The sequence below is a fragment of the Lathyrus oleraceus genome, chromosome 6 (assembly GCF_024323335.1).
Source record: "Lathyrus oleraceus cultivar Zhongwan6 chromosome 6, CAAS_Psat_ZW6_1.0, whole genome shotgun sequence".
NCBI classification, from domain to species: domain Eukaryota; kingdom Viridiplantae; phylum Streptophyta; class Magnoliopsida; order Fabales; family Fabaceae; genus Lathyrus; species Lathyrus oleraceus.
The window spans coordinates 355,820,704-355,838,129 of record NC_066584.1 but is presented as its reverse complement, the minus strand read 5'-3'; the positions used below and the strand labels follow the sequence as shown (position 1 = coordinate 355,838,129).

Below are 17,426 nucleotides of genomic sequence, written 5' to 3'. Positions count from 1 at the left end.
CATGCTTCTGAAATTGAGAAAGATTAAACTACAACAATAACATCATAAATTTTCCATTCACAAATTTCCTTAATAATGGATACTACTGATGTTAATAACAATGAAATCCATGCTTCAATGACTAAAAAGAGAAGGAGATTAATGTTTATGAATAGGAAAAATATCAACAAGTCTTGCAACAAGGAAAATAATCAGAAGAAACGACATGCCCCTACATTTCCCATCTCAGTAACCTCTTCACAATGTTGTACACCGCTTTTAGCAAGATATTTCAAATGTAACTCACATTGCGCCTTTTTATCGTCATCAGAGTCAACATGACGGTTATAAAAGAGGAAGATTTGAAATGAAATCTAGAATTAATTTATTCAACTGTTTCAGTGACACAGTCACACGTCAAACCAACACACATGTGGTATATTCGTCACATTTCCCATTGCGTCGTAGTTGTATGTTGTTGATTTTGATATATATTATTACCCTTGTTATGTTTTGCACATCTAAATATTTAAGTGTATTCTCACCCTTTCTATTTGTTGTTGTGTAATATCTCATATCTTCTTAAATGTCATGTTCTTTGTCAGTTGGGACGAATTAAGCTCCTATATGTTATTTGTTGTCAGTTGAGACAAATAGAGTAATTAATAAATTCAGTTGATCTTAATTCTTACTCAATTTAATCAACCTTATTTTGGTAACATAAATGAATGGTCAATTATCCTCGAGAAGATAAATATCTTACTTTAAGATATTTTCCTCTCTCTTACCAACCACTTAATATTTGTAGTAAGTGAGAAATAAAAAGGTGGGTATAAAAGAGAAAGAGGAAAAAATTAAAGAAGAGAAAGAGGAAAGAAGAAAAGAAGAGAAGAGAAAGAGAATAAGAGGAGAAGGAAGAAGAGAGCTTGGAAGAAGAAGAATAGTCAACATCATCACCACCAAATCATATAAATATTCATCTATCAAAGGTGGGTTCCTAGATAGATTTGGCTTTGATGGGGAAAATGCATGAATTGAGAATTAGGGTTTGAGTGAAACATATTATATGTTATTAATTTGGGTGTTCATACATGTTATACTTCTTGTTTGTTCTTGTGTGTGATGAATCATGATGTTACTTGATGATACCTTGGTGTACTAAGTGCTATATGTTGTTATTGATGTTTCTTTTCCCTTCTTGCTGCATTTCTTCACTGGTTCTGATTTATCATCCTCTCCAGGCGAATGGATGTCTCCCCAAGAGGGAGTTCATATTATTGGGAAGAGAAGTTATGTCATGCTCGCCAGGCGAGAGGTCTCGCTAGAGGCTCATCAGGCCTCGTCAAGCGAGGTAGTAGAATTTTGTGAAAGGAGACATTATGTTTGATCTTGCTGGGAGTTTGATTGAGGCTCACAGAGAAAGGACTTGCTGGGAGGCTCCCTGAGTCTCTCCAGGCGAGAATGTCCTATTTTGCAGAAAATGTTTTGGTTCATTGTTTCCACCATAAAACGGGAATCGTGATTCTGATTGATACGAGACTCGAAGTATTAAAAATCTTGTTTAAAGCTCTATCGAATGGTGATGTTGGATGATACTTATTTTCATATTTTCTCTTGGTGAATGGATTATAACTTTATGTGGTTATGTGTGTCTTATGGCTTATGTTACAATATGTTTGCATTGAATGAATAATAATGGATTAAAACCTATAATGATGAGCGAGACTAAAACCTAGAGTTATAACTAGGTGAAAGGAATTAGAAAGATAACTTAGGTTATGGTAAATAACATAGATTAAGATACTCGAATGTAAGAGGTGTATATGCATGTATCCATGAGCGAGTAATCGCTAGAGTTGAGTCGTCCAATCCGCGAGAATGCCAGAGGCATAGATAGGGAAAAATTTCATAGATGCCATTCAACGAGCTTATATGGAACTTGTGATATTATATTGTGGTTATGATATAATCACATAGAATTGTGAGACAAATCGTGTATTCGGAGATACCCATATTCGTGCTTGTCCCGAGTTCAAGACTTATATAGAGTGGTAACTGGGAAGGAGGAATCAGTGAGACCTGTGATTGTAACCCTGTTAAGCGTATTCCATTCATTGGAGGCTAGGAGTGTCATTGGAAATATATGATGGATTATGTATCCCTTCAGTGGAGGCTAGGACTATTATTAGTCATATATGGTGGAAAGGGCTTTAGTGTATTCCATTTAGTAGAGGCTAGGAGTACTGTTGACCATATCTAATGGATTGTGTATCCATTTAGTGGAGGCTAGGAATATCGTTGGCCATATCTGATAGATTGAGTATTACCACATAGTGGAGGCTAGGAGTACCGGTGGCCATATCTGGTAGATAGTGTATTCTACACGGTGGAGTCTGGGTATTGTCGTTGGCCATATCTGGTGGTTAGCGTGTCAGTGCAATGGAGTGGAGGTCTAGTATACCCTTGACCATATCTGACTGATGGATTAGTAGATCTTTGTGATCGGTTTGGGATAATCACCCTTGTGTTATAGTTTACTTTCCCAACTAGTGATTCGTTGAGTTGTGTGAACTCATGTTGTATATTTCTATGTGAAGCGTAATTTCCTTAGACATTAAGTCCTCGTTCTATTGTGTAAGTGTACACAAGTAAGACAAAGATGAAAGTCGTAAGTCAAGAACTGACGAGAGATCCCTTTAGAGCTGAGTGGACCCATAGGATAGGGGAACTCACTGAGATTATTATCTCACTCCACTATTGTTGTTATTTCTCAGATAGTTCTTTGGAGGTTATAAACAAGGACAAGGTTGTCCGATGATGTTTCGAAGACTTTCGTTATCGTGATCTTTCACTGTGGATTATATACAATGAAGATATTATACATATAGCTTAGTTTTTATTTAGGCATTATTGTATGTCATGTGCCATGCTTTGTATCTTACGTTATAGGCATGTATATTATGATGTCTTTAGGAACTTGTGTTATATCAGTACTGATTAATATTTCGTATAATGTATTTTCTAGATGTATATTATACGAGGTGTTACAATTGGTATCAGAGCATGTTGATTCTCGACCCAACCTTGAATCATCATTAGTAATTGATTCCTACCTCATATGTGTGTTTTGCCAACATGATTCTTAATGTTATAGTGTATGGTATTGGGACTGATCATCTTAATCCTATATGCATGATAGTTAGAATCATGGATGAGCGACCACAAGGAAGTAGAAGGCCTAGAGACACTCCTACCCAAGGTGCTGAATTTGGTTAGCATGTTGGAGGTCAGGAGGATCGGTATACTCAGTTTATGCACCAACAACAACAATTTCAATTGCAAATGTAGCAATAACAACAAGAACTCATGGTGCAAATGATGCAGCATATGCAAAGCCAAGCGCAACCTCAACTCACTCCAGAAGATGTTGTAAGAGGAATTTTTTGGGAGTTCTACCGAATGAACCCTCTTGAATTATAGGATGGCCTTGATCCAGTTTTAGCTCATGATTGGCTTTCTGAGATAGAAAGAGTATTTCAAGTGGTACAATGCACCGAAGAAGACAAAGTTATTTTTGCCTCACATATGATGAAGGGCCTAGAAGCTATGTAGTGGGCTAGTGCCACAAACCGCATGGTGATTCTAGAAATACTAAAGGATTGGGAACACTTTAAGGAAGTATTCCTAGATAATTATTTCCCGAGCATCTTTAGACCGTAGAAGGAGTTCGAGTTTTAGAAACTTCGTCATGGTAGTATGTATGTAGCAGAGTATGCTGAAAGGTTTAAAGACATGGTTGCTTACTCTAGACAAGCTGCCTATGCACCAGATGGAAAATGGAAGATAAACTAATTTTTGTTCGGTCTTAGAGGAGAATTGAGCATACCGTATCCCAACGGGAGTTCGGTACTTATGCATAACTATAAAGGCAATGCTACATTGTCGTGAATAGTTTGAAGAAGGTTTATACTGAAAGAGAGCAAGCCATCCCGTTTTGGATAAATTTTAGTAGAGTTGTTAAGCATTTGAAACCAAGAGGATCGTCATCCAAAGGGAACTAAGTGCAGAGTGTTGGATCAGTGTCACCCCAGTAGTGCAACAATTGTAATAAGTTACATTTTGGAAAATGCAAAATAGGATCGTGGAAATGCTATCCTTGCAAGGAGAAATGCCACACAACAAGAGATTGTCCTAACCTAAAGGCTCGACAAATATCTGAAGCAGTAGATACATTTACACATTGAACACCAAAGCTGCAGGGTAGAACACCTTACTTCCCGACTCGACAATTAAATAATAAAAGTGAAAAAAATATGAATATACACCAAGTAGGATGTTACTCACAACTGTTAAACCAATTTGAAAATACATAATAAAGAAACACAACTCGTTAAATAAGCAACGAAATCACAAGACTTATGGATTACAAAACTAACAAGGCATGTATTGAGGCAAAAGATAAAGAATATATGAGGAATCATCTATATCCCCGTAATGTAACGAGTTTTACTAATTTATATAGTTTCGATTTCTTTACAACATGTAAAATATTTTATAAATATCACAATGTCTAATATGGTGTCACCAATGTTGTTGTTTTTATAAGCAAGAAAATATGGAATTAAAAAGAGGCACAAGTGGTGTTCGTCCTCTTACAACCAAAGAAAACAAAGGAAACAGAGAAAAAACGAAATCTTCCAACGATAAACCCCAACTAAGAAACGATGGCTGCCACCTACTCCAAACACGCCCTAGGGTTATTACTCCAATCCGACCAAAATATGTTCCTACCTTTTCTAGAGAAGGCATTGAACCACTCCTAAGATAGAATCTTAATCATACTCATAGTAGCCAAGTTCCTAAGGATGTTTCCTTTAAAAAGGACTGCGTTCCTACAAGACCAAATAGACCAATAAAAAACTAGACAAAAAACCAACAAGAAATTACAGAATTAAGACCATTGAGCCTATCCAACAAAGAACCCGTATGAAATACATCACCCACTCTAATCCACACACAAAATTTGGACCAAATGAGATTAGAAAAAGGACATGAGCCAAACAAATGCTCAACATCCTCTTTTTCCAAAAAGCATAAAGGACAAACCACATTGTGCACACCTTTGATAATACCACGCTTAGCCAACTCTATCCTCGTGGGAAAATTATTAAGAAGAAGACGTCACCTACAAATATGAACTTTACTCGAAACTTTAGATTTCCATAAACTAACTAAGATCTTAAAGGGATCGAAACAAGACACCACAACTGCAACTTCTAAGATCGTCTTGTAACGAACTTTAATCGAGTAGTCATTTTTATCCCTCCACCACACAAAACAATCCTTAACAAAATCAATATGATTCACATCATGCAAAATTTGCATTAAATCATTTAACGACAATCCTTCGTCTACGCTCAAATCCACCCATTAAGACCAAATTCTCACTTCCATGTGTCAATGTTGTGTTAATAAATAATATATCATTACTCTTTTTAAATATTCTCTCTCTCTCTTTCAATTAAATTAACATTTGTCCAAAGTGCAATTCTATAAACCCTAACATAATATTTTGGCCTTTGATAAACCCTAACATACCCCTCCAACAAATAACGAATAGCTAAAAGCACCACAAGAGGCTCGATCAGAGAAACGAGGATGAACTACGGCCGTCTAATTCCCGGCGGAGGAAGCCTTCTCCGGCGACTATGTACGGCGTCTCCAGTGTCTACGGTAGCTGAGCTTCCCAATAAGAAGTACAATCTTTACCAAAGACTATCGGAGCTAGAAAAGACCGGAGGGACCGTATCGCAGACGTTGAACCAGTATATCATGGAAGGCAAAGCCGTAGGGAAAGGAGAACTCGATAAATGCGTCCAAGAGCTTCGAAAGTATCGTAGAATTCATCACGCATTCGAGGTATCACAATTTTTCATCATTTTCCCTCTAAATTTCGATTCATATCAAGATTTATCATCACAATCCATAGATAGTGCAAAAGTAATTTCAATTCTATGTAAAAAAAAATAATTTTTCATTTGTTAGTGCTTTTATATAAAAAAAAAATTGATTTTTTGAATGCTACAGATAATGGAATGGATGATAATGAGGAAAATCAATTTTTCATGGGATAACTATGCAGTGCATTTAGATCTTGTGTCCAAAGTGAAAGGGTTGGTTGAAGCTGAGAATTACTTTAACAGTCTTCCGCCTCCGGCGAAGAACAAGTATACATATGGTTCTCTTCTGAACTGTTACTGCAAGGAACTAATGCTAGACAAGGCATTGTCGCATTTTGCGAAGATGGATGAATTAGGTTATGTAACTAGTTTGTCTTTCACAAATTTGATGGCTTTGTATATGAGGCTAGGTCAACCTGCGAAAGTTCCTCTGCTGGTTAATCATATGAAGCAGAGGAAGATTAGTATGACTGGATTTACGTATGTTGTTTGGATGAATAGCTGCGCTGCGTTGAATGATCTTGATGGGGTTGAGAGGGTTTACGAGGAGATGAAAAGGGAAGACGAAGAGAAAATTGATTGGAAGACTTATAGTAACGTTGCTGCTATCTATGTAAAAGCTGGACAATTTGAGAAAGCGGAGTTGATGCTTAAGAAGATGGAAGAGATAGTGAAGCCGCGGCAACGTGAAGCTTACCATTGCTTGTTGGGTCTTTATGGTGGGACTGGTAATGTTACAGAGGTTTATAGAGTGTGGAGGTCGCTGAAAATGGTCTCGCCGGTGACAAATCGGAGCTATCTTATTATGCTTTCTACGCTTAAAAGGCTTAATGATACGGAGGGGATAATAAAATGCTTTAAGGAGTGGGAATCTAAGCATGTGAATTATGATTCAAGGTTGGCTGGTGTTGCAGTGTATGCTTACTTGAGTCAGAACATGGATGAAGAAGCTGCGTTAATCTTTGAGGAGGCTCTTAGGAGGTGCAAAGGACCTTTCTTTAGGATTCGTGAAATGTTCATGACGTCTTTGTTGGAGAAACGTCAATTGGATGGTGCTATGAGCCACTTAGAGGCGGCGCTTTCAGATGTCACCAATGATAAATATCGTCCTTCGCCACAAGTTGTGAGGGCTTTTCTGAAGTATTATGAAGAAGAAACAGATCTTGATGGTGTTGATGAGTTAAGCAAGATTCTCAGAAGTCACAATTTTGATGAATCCTGTATTAAAACCTGCATTACTGCATCAGAGTCATCTCCTGAAATCGAGCCGGTATTGAAGGAAGATTCTTATGTCAACAACGAAAACTTGTGACTTAGAAGGGGATATTCAATATGAGAAGGCTCATTCCGGCTGCACAAAATTTCTGTCCAGAAGCATGCAGGCCTAGTTAGCTTCAAGCGTGATGATTTGACAATGAGAATTGATTGTGTTTCAATAAAATAAGTAATGGTTTGTCAGATCCTTTCAGAATTGAACAACTCAATAGGGTTAGGCGTTAAAAGTGGCTAGGAGTCTTGTTATTTGACAACTTATTTCTTATACACTATTTGCTCAAATTTGTACTTCACAATTGACGATGAAAACTCACTCGCAATGTCACAATTTCTGGAAGTGTTCATCTTGGGCTATATTTTTAGATTCCTTTACAGTTAAGCTAGCTAAAGTAAAAAAGAGACAATATTTAGATGTGCTAGAAGAAATTAGTCTCTAATTGTGAGAGTATGTAATGATTATTATTAACAAAAAAGAGAGTAAAGCAACCCTTGAGGGAGGTTTCCGTTAGAAGGTGATACAAAACAGTTTACTCTCAATGCCGACATCATAACATCAACCCTGAACTGATTTTCTCTTTTCCGTCAACAAAAGAATTTCCCTCCATTTTAATTTTAAACTGACTGTGGTTTTAACAAATAAAAATTATTTTAAAATGATTATAATTCTCACTATTCAATATAATTTTTTTCAATTATATACTGTAATTATTATTCTATATATTATTTTCAATACTTTAATAAGATTAATTTAATAAAAATATACTATATTATAATAACATTATTGCATTTTTCAATAATAATTTAGTTGTTTAGCCAGACTGTGTACAAGTGTAAAAAATGAGTTAGTACAACATAAATAGAGGACATAGCAGCTCAACAAGCCTCTCTCTAAATTGAAAATGTGTGGCACTCTATCTGATATCTTCTAATAGAAAGATATACATATTTCATACTAATAGTGTATCAAAATCAATATTTTGACAACCATAATGCATAGGTTAATCTGATTTATATCAGTTGACAAAAAGTATTGAATACTATTTATTAGACCTCTTTTTCTCTAATTTGCAATATATGTGATGAAACAGTAAAATATTTAATTATTTAAATACTTATATTACAATAACACCAACCATTGCATTACCTAATGCCTTTAATTCAGTTCAGCTATACATATTAGTATATATTATTAATCCAATTTTACTTTTTAAGCACAGGATGGAGCTCCATTATACTTGACTTTTGAACTTAACACTTTTCTGACACTAAGTAAAATAACTAAAGTTATGCTTAAAACAGAATTTAAAAATAAGGCAAGAGAAAGCACTAAACAGTACTACAAACCTATCTAGTACAATCACAAATGAATAGTACAATCCCAAACTCAAGCTGTTAATACAATATTTAAAGTTCCTCCATTGGAGTAAATTGAACACCCTTGGGATGTAAAACTCTATAACTCACAAACACAGACACACAAAGTGCTACTACTGAAAATATAAGTGAAAATGCACTTGCAATATTCCATGAGCTACTTGATGCTGTGTCTACTGACTTGCCACTCAAAGAAGCAGAACTGCTCTGAGATATATCGATTGCAACCCAATCGCAGTTAATCGAATAGTGTCCCGAACCGTGCCATGGTTGATTGTCTACTGGATACCAGAATGCGACAGACATCTTGCTTGATTCGCCAAGGGTAAATTGAACATCCTGTAAGTTGTAATTTTGTACCATTTTACTTGTTTGTAATACCGCGGGGATAGACATCACTACAGCACTTTTTAAGACAACAATGTACTTGAAACATTTTAACTATATCACTACAATTTGTTGAACTTCAAATAAATCCATAATCTCTAGTTAAATAAAACTTCAGAATGCGGCATATAGGTTTCTAAGTTCTAACCTGTTGCAGATGATCCATAGTCCTCAAGGGCCTGGAGAATTCAAAAAAATATGTACCCTTTTTTCCATTTTCTGCATATGGACTCTCATCCTGTACAAAACCTGTTATAGATAAATATATAAGTATTAATTTAATTTATAGCAAAATGATGCAGGATAACTAAATGATAGGGTAGAAAAACTGAGAGTTCATATTTTAAGTGATGCATCTGTGATCAATATTCATATCATCTACGGGTTTGCGCAACTTGCAATAGAATCCAAAGTATGCTTAAGCATAAAAAATAAAGTAAACCCCTAATACATGTGCCGTCGATTTAATCATAAGATGGATTTTGTCATCAATTAATCCCTTAATAATGCAGAGTTCTCCCTTGCCTACTTGTTCTTCCCTTTCCTCTTCTCCTTTCAAATTCAACATCTCCTTCTCTCCTCCTAATCCGAAACCTAAGCCAAACCCTCAGCCTGAACCAATTTCCCGACAACGGTCACCTCATGGCCTTGTGGATTGCCCGAGGTGAAGATGGCAACTTTTTGTCAGAATTGCTGCCTCTGTGCTGTAATACAGGTTTGGATCTGGCGGAGAGGGGAAAGGAGAGATCAGCCGTAAGGTTGCCATCAGAAATGGTGATGTGGATGACGAGATCAGCCGTAAGGTTGCCATCAGAAATGGTGATGTGGATGACGATGAGGTAGAGGGAACCGGATGTGCAGTGAAATTGGGAGAGAAGGATTTAGTATATAGTTAGTGCACCCTAATATTTGGTAGATCTCTTCGATCGGATGGTGAAAAAAACTTGTGCTATCATACAACACCTATTTGACTTATGTACATTAGAAAGAAACCTTTTAACATAAATTTAGCCTTTGAATAGTACAAAGTATCTATAATCTTTAAATAATACAAAATGTCATCAAATTAGTCTCTAAACTAGGGACCCAGATTTCCTGCAGTAAAAAAAACATGCATTCACATATTCAAGCGTAGCTGGCCATCCGATCAAAATCGGACTTCTGATTTAAAACTGGTAATATTGAGAAAATCAAATCTATTTTTTCTGAGCCGTGCAATCAAACGGTCAAAAACATTTTGACAGCGTGAATGCGGCAAAACCTAACTACTTGGGATTCAATTTCCTAAATTAGGGCTTCCTTATGCACTGCGCTTCTGCCCGTTTCCCCCTCCTATTGGAGGAGAGTGAAGGTTAGCATAATATTAGATTCCCTCAATCCAACCGTGAATAGCTAATTTAGAATATTTTGAAACTCTTAAAATTTAAGTTGGACCTAACTCAACCTTACAAAACCGACTTGTAAGGTGAGAGTTGCCAAAACTTTGTAAACACAACATTGGTCATATCTCTAAGCAATTCAACAACAACAACCAAGCCTTATCCCATAAAGTGAGGTCGGCTACATGAATCAACTTACGCCATAATGTTCTATTCAGGACCATGCTTCTATCCAAATTATTAATCTCGAGATCTTTCTTATTAACTTCTCTTATATTCTTTCTCGGTCTTCCTCTACCTATAATTGTTTGACTTCTCTCCATCTAATATACTCTCTTTACCACAAATCCTCAAGTCTTCATTCCACCATCTTTTCTATTATAGGTGTTACCTCAACACTCTAATATTTCATTTTTAATCTTATCATGTCTAGTTTTACCATACATCCAACACAACATCCTCATTTCTCTCCATCTGATCTACTCTCTTTACCACAGAATCTACAGGTCTTCTCTCTACATGTCCAAACCACCCATGTCTATTTTCCATCATTTTTCTACTATAGGTGCTACCCCAACACTCTAATATTTTTTATTTCTAGTCTTACCACACATCCAACGCAACATCTCCATCTCTACTACACTAATTTATTCTCGTGTTGATTCTTAATTGTCCAACATTCTTCATTGAATTTTCCAAGAATATGAAAAATCATAGAGAACAATTATAAAATATAGTTATGCTTTACATATATTTATTACAAGAAATTTATGAGTATTGCTCCCACTAAAAAAAATCCATGGGTTCATCATTGTTCACAGTTTGCATTTAGACATATAAGGTAGTATAATTTAAATGAAGATTTAAATTGTGGTTTTAGTCATGCCACTACTAAGAAAATATTGTTTCAGGACTCATTTCACCACCAACCAATATTTCAGGCTGAACTCAGCTTCCAACCATAGTTAATTGATAGGACAATCTACTTTGTTATTTGATCTATAAAAGAATTACCTGAGTGAACTGTAAAGCCGCTATGCCACCAAGCACCTTTCCAGTCATTCTGTGCACTAGAATCATTAACTGAAAACAGAACAGGGCCAATGCTTAATATATATCCCTAGAATAAAAATTACATAACAGCGTAGAAAATCATCAACAAATTATGGCAGTTGAAGACAAGACTAAATGTATAATCCACGTTGTAGGGTTAAAGCTTATAGACCTAATTGAATGGTCACAAGGTGAGAAGTATCTTCCTTTGAAGGCCTCTAACTCATTGAGAAGAGACACATTATCACTAGGGGTGGCAAAACGGGTCTGACCCGCCGGACCTGCCTGTTTTGCTGTTTCGCCCACATATTGGGCGGAGCAAAATTTTAGGCCTGGCCTTCTAATGTGTCCACTCCGCCCCGTTTTTTTGCGGTCATTTGCGAGCGAGTGCATAAACATAGTTTTTTTTATTTAGACTTTAGAGGTGCAATGCCTTCGAGCCCTCGAGGACCTACCCTAATTTTTTTCAGAGCGGACAAGATTTTAGGCTTGCACCCTCAACTATCTCCGCTCAGCCCCACCCTGTTTTTTTTCGGACTTTTGCAGGATGAACCTAAACGAGGCGGGCATAATGTCCATTTGCCACTCATAATTATCACCCTACTTCATAGGGGTGTTGTCAATGGCGGTCCATGGTTGAGAGCCAAAATAAAATACCGGCTGTTTTGCAACGTTGTTATAGCGGATTATAGTGGGAAAACCTGCAATATCAACCGGCATTTACCATTGCGGCGAGCCCAAAAAGCGCCATGTATATCCTTGTGAAAGTATGAAATAATGAGTTATTTTCTAAAATCCCAAATCATAAACATCAATGGCGCTACAAAAAGGCCAACAATTTTAATCACAAAACCTATATATGTAAATTCACAATTCTCATAGAGATCAAAGACAGAAGTTACTCAATGAAACGATGGTTTACAAAGAAAAAGAAAAGGAACAATCTTGTTTGGCATTATGGGGCTTATATTTTGTGTAGAACGTCAAATTTTGGCCACAAACCGAAAGAAGTGATTAAAAATTCACATTCAAACAAATAAAGGAAATGATGAAAAAGGAAAGTATGACTACTAATATGTTGAGAATCATGAAGTGTGGTCCCCAAGTCCCAACAAATGCACTTGTCAATTTTCTGTATGTCACTTTCAAAGATAACTATCCGCTTATCGTCTTTATCTAAGTTAGGCACTAATAAGTTGTATACGTAATCTTAGCATAAGCATTGAAACACCAAGTGGAAGAAGCAATCTTAAAGTAACTTAATACATCATGCTCATGCTCAAATCCAATCAGTGCTTAATCATTTCGGGATCCACTTTCATCTTGTTATGTTGCATCAATTTTAAATTGGATGTGTGGGACAAAGATAGTTTAATTTACAAAAGCTTGTATGAAAGAACTTTATTATAATGCAAAGTTAGAAAGGATTCATGTCAAGCACAAACCTTGATTTGACATGGCTAAGCTAAAGGAATAAAATAATTTACATTCTCATGCAAGGCTTAAAACAATATCTCGTTGTTTCTTATGCGGCTGAAGCATGTCAAAGATAACAATAAGCAAACTAATGTTATACTGATTGATTGAACCCGTCGATACTTCCACTTGGTGTTTTAATCCCATTCATTCTCCCTGTTTATTTTAATCATATAAACATATAATTCCAACAAAAGATGTTACGTTTATACATACCAAAATTCGCAGGGCCCATTCCATCCAAGTATCTGCAATGCGGATTCCAGGCATAAAGATCAACCAAATGGCCAAACCTGTATGGACGATAATAGGAAACTGAATGAACACATGTAGTGAAAAGATAGCCAAGTTATAGTTGGAATCATCTTTAAATTCTCAACTAATATGGTGGAAGTCAAGGAGATTTTCTATTAATCACCTGTCACCGCCATTTCCATCCCTATTGTTAATGGGATTCCCACCATAAAGCCGTCCTGGAATAGCATTTCCAATTGAAAAGTGCATAATGTCAACTTCATGACCTTTGCAGGTCTTACTTGTGCACGAGGTTGAATGTTCCTCACAGCCACCCATCTTATAACAATTAACACCTTTTTTTATCAATCAATGTTTCACAAAGATCTTTCAGTAAGATCAGGATAAGAGATGTGTTTAGAAGAAGTTATTTATGTTAATCTTCTAACAAAACAACTTACATAAGTGTTTAAAAGAACTTATGATATGTCCATAAATTGTTTCAACTTTTTTGATAAGCTCCTCATAATAGCTTATAAAAATATTTTATATAAAGCTTTTACAAAGTTTTCTCACATTCCTTCAATTTTGAAAACAGCTTATACAAAAATATGTTTACCATAAGCTGGAAGTGTTTAATTAAGGTCACAGTTGGATAAACAAATTAATTAAGCGCTTAAAACATAAAATTTTATCATATAAGTACTTATGTCTAAGCTATTTCTATAGCAAAAGATAAATAAAATTATTTTCACATAGTCCCGTTAGTCCAGCTCAGTTGTTAGCTGTGCAGGGACATCAAATTCAGAGGCGTGGGTTCAAACCCGCGACATCCCCCTTGTTCACCTTTAAAGGGTGGATTTCAACCACTAAACTACTTGAAAAAAAAATTATTTTCATATAAATTATAAACTATTTTCATAAGTTATCTTGTATAGCTTATGGAAAAAATCTATAACCATCTTACGGACATATATCATAAACTATTTCCATAAGTTTTTTCAAACAATCTCGGAGAGCTTATAAAAATAATTTGAATAAAGCTTATGAATACATCATAGGCTAAAGCTTATGAATACATCATAGGCTATTTTCATAAGCTCCGCCAAACAGTCTGAAGTGTTAATTTCAATAGATAAGTTCAAATAAGTCAATCAAACAAACTCTGAGGCTTTGTTGGCGAGTTAAGTTTTGGAAGAGGGGGGAGAGCAAGCTTTCTTATTGAAATTAAGGATATTATAAATGTTAAAATAAATTAAGTGAGATTGAAGTATAATATGATCGTTTATCATGTTCTTTCAATTAAACATTATCAAAATATGGACTTAGTCCTCCAAAACCCAACTCGCACTTAAGGGTCTCTTAGAGAGTTAAGGAGGTGAGATCTTGTGAAAAATATGAGGAAAGGGAAAGTAAGAAATGATAGACCCCAACTTCCATGGGGAGTTTACTTTTATTCATAATACAAAATCTCCTCCATACTCCTTAACCGAGGCTAAGATGTTTATCCAAACCCCTCATAGATTTAAAATACATGAAGTGAAGTTCAGAGAACACATTGTTGAAAACACCAACTTACATTATGATAGGAAGCATTAGCCCCAATTGGAAACATGAGTGCAACAGAGGGACATTTCCTGCTTTCACTGCATCACCAAAAAAACGCACCAACAAGTCTTATCATATAGTATTATGAGAAAGATTTTTTTGTCTTCCCTTATATCCAATCATGTTGGACCCTCAATACCATAATCATTTTTATAACTTTATAAGATAAATAAATCAAGCTAATTAACCAATCAAACATTTTAATTGACTACTCTAAAGTAAGGTTTTCAATTTGAGAATTATACAAAAATAACAACCAAGCCTTATCATACTAAGTGGAGTCGGTTACATGAATTAACTTTCGTCAAAATATTCTACCCAGAACCATGCTTCTATCCAAATCGTTACTCTCGAGATCTTTCTTAATTAGTTTTTCTAGGTCTTCCTCTTCCTCTAGTTGTTTGACTTCTCTCCATCTAATCTATACTCTTTATCACAGAATCTACCGGTCTTTTATCTACATGCCCAAACCACCTAAGTCTATTTCCTACCATCTTCCCTTCTATAGGTGCTACCCCAACACTCTCTCGAACATTTTCATTTCTAATCCAAATATGTCTAGTCTTACCACACATCCAACGCAACATTGATTTGGGAGGGAAGATCCAAATCCCACTAAGCATATGTTTCGTTGTGCGGTGATGAAAATCGATTTTAAATAAATTGATTTTGGTTAAAGATGATTTGAAGATAAAGTAAGTCATGTTTGAATAATTTTTTTTTTGCAAAAGTGGGTTGGACTGATGTTTAGACTCAAAAGCAACAAATCATAGCTTCGGGTAGAATCAATTTTGAAAAGCATAATAAATTCTACTTCAGAACAATCAAACATGTCAAAATCAATTCTACACATGATTCTTTGAATGCTCCAAACTTGAAACTAAACATACACTAAAGGTGGCTAGTTAGGTTTCTCCATAAAGATGAACCATCAGCAAATTGGTGTATAATTGGCACCAATATGATGTTACCGAAACAAAATCAGGCACAAGATTCAGTTTTCTTTGCATGAAACACCTTACCCACTAGAGTATGCGTAATCACTATCAACTTGCAGCAAAAAGAAAATATCACGGCCATCATGCACACTCTGAAACAAAACAGCAATGAGTATGATGAGAAAAAGAAACAAATTTGATGAATAACGAAAGGGAATAATAAAATACCTTAACGTTCATTTTTCCGCCATTGAATTCATTCTCAGCGTCAGGGTCGAGGGCGGGGAGAAGAGCGAACTGAGACCCTTCAATGTCCTTCCAATCGTCGGCGTGACCATCGAGTGTGATAACTCCGGGTTGAAAATCGGAGTCAATTCGGATCTCTGACCCGGAATCGCAGCTCCATGGACCCGACTCTTGGTGTGAATGGACACAAGAGAGTAAGAAGGGTAATAAGAAGAAAAGGAATACTAAGAGGTTAGGAAGCATTGTGGAGAAAACAGGAAAGTGTTACGTGTGTGTTTGTTGGAAACTGTGTGTTTAAGATTATTTGGAAGATAAAAAGGATTTAATTTTAATGGATTGGTGTTTTTGATAGTGGCGGCCAGATAGGGACTTGGGAAGGAAGGAAAGATCGCGATTTGAGTTGTGCTTGACTTTTTTGTTTCTTTCTATGAGCTTCAAAATTACGACGACGACGCCACTTTTTTTGACAGATCCACTTCAAAACTCAACTATACTACCAAAATACAACTAGTACATGACATGACTCTTTTGTGTGTCGTTAAGTAACTAAAGTACCCCACACATACATAATTTTATAAATATACTAATTTTATAAAGTTATTCTTGATTGTTATTGGTTACACATACATGATCATAAGTACATAGTGAAATTTAATGGTCGAGAGTAATGCAGACAATAATAATCATGGATAAAATTGTTACAAATGAATTAATATTGCATTGAAAAAGTAAAACGACACTTGTTTTACGATCTCTTAAGATTTCTAAGATAAACAAAGATAAAAAAATCTTAAGATCTTAGGCGATAACCGTTACTCTCTCTGTCTCATAAAAAATGTCTTATTTGAGCAATTCACGGTTCTTAAGAAAATGATTAGATGTGTAGGTTTTGATGATCAAACTAATACTACTATCATTTACTATAATACTCATATTAATTGTAGTTAAAAGAGTGATTGAATAAAATGAAAAGTTAATAAATAGGGGTATGATAATGGAAAAATAATAATAAATGTTGCATTGATATGGTAAAAAGATAATTATTTTTAGACACAAAAAAAGTGCAAATGAAATATTTTTTATGAGATGGATGAAGTACAAGAAATAACAGCTCAGAGTTATGCACAAGATCTTTCAATCTGTTGTGATGTTGTAACCTTTCTTTGAATCTCCAGCTTCCTTTTATAGAGGTTGAGAAAGAGTCGTTTGAGGGTTTGAACATAATAAACAAACTTGGTGAAGAAGCATACCAAGAGAGATGTTAGAGAATGCATCTAGTTTGAACATAATGACATTGTTCATAACACCTTTTGAAGTAATAGGTATCTACCAAAATGTAGAACAAACTAAAGATGTCACATCACAATTCTTTGAGTCTTGCAAAACGAAACCTTAATTGACTCTGTCCAGAAAGTTAGGGTTTTGATAAGACATGTCTGTTTTGGTACAATGTACGGATCAGAAGCTCTTTAACCTCTCAGAATCTGAGTTGTCATCAGAAGTTAGATCTTTCAGAG

General features: G+C 35.5%; 2 protein-coding genes across 2 annotated transcripts; one reads left to right on the top strand and one right to left on the bottom strand.

Moving 5' to 3' along the window:
* Positions 1-5,508: 5,508 nt before the first annotated feature.
* Positions 5,509-7,551, top strand: LOC127097802 (pentatricopeptide repeat-containing protein At1g02370, mitochondrial). Its single transcript, XM_051036287.1, has 2 exons — positions 5,509-5,898; positions 6,067-7,551. The coding sequence occupies exons 1-2, from the start codon at positions 5,638-5,640 to the stop codon at positions 7,249-7,251; spliced, it is 1,446 nt and encodes a 481-aa protein (XP_050892244.1). The 5' UTR covers positions 5,509-5,637; the 3' UTR covers positions 7,252-7,551.
* Positions 7,552-8,523: 972 nt separating this feature from the next.
* Positions 8,524-16,418, bottom strand: LOC127097801 (uncharacterized). The gene is made up of 8 exons (XM_051036286.1): positions 15,892-16,418; positions 15,748-15,815; positions 14,697-14,763; positions 13,302-13,456; positions 13,100-13,176; positions 11,369-11,437; positions 9,124-9,224; positions 8,524-8,927 (listed from the first exon to the last, which is right to left on the bottom strand). Exons 1-8 carry the CDS (start codon positions 16,150-16,152, stop codon positions 8,619-8,621), a joined length of 1,107 nt encoding a protein of 368 aa, XP_050892243.1. The 5' UTR covers positions 16,153-16,418; the 3' UTR covers positions 8,524-8,618.
* Between the last annotated feature and the right edge of the window lie 1,008 nt (positions 16,419-17,426).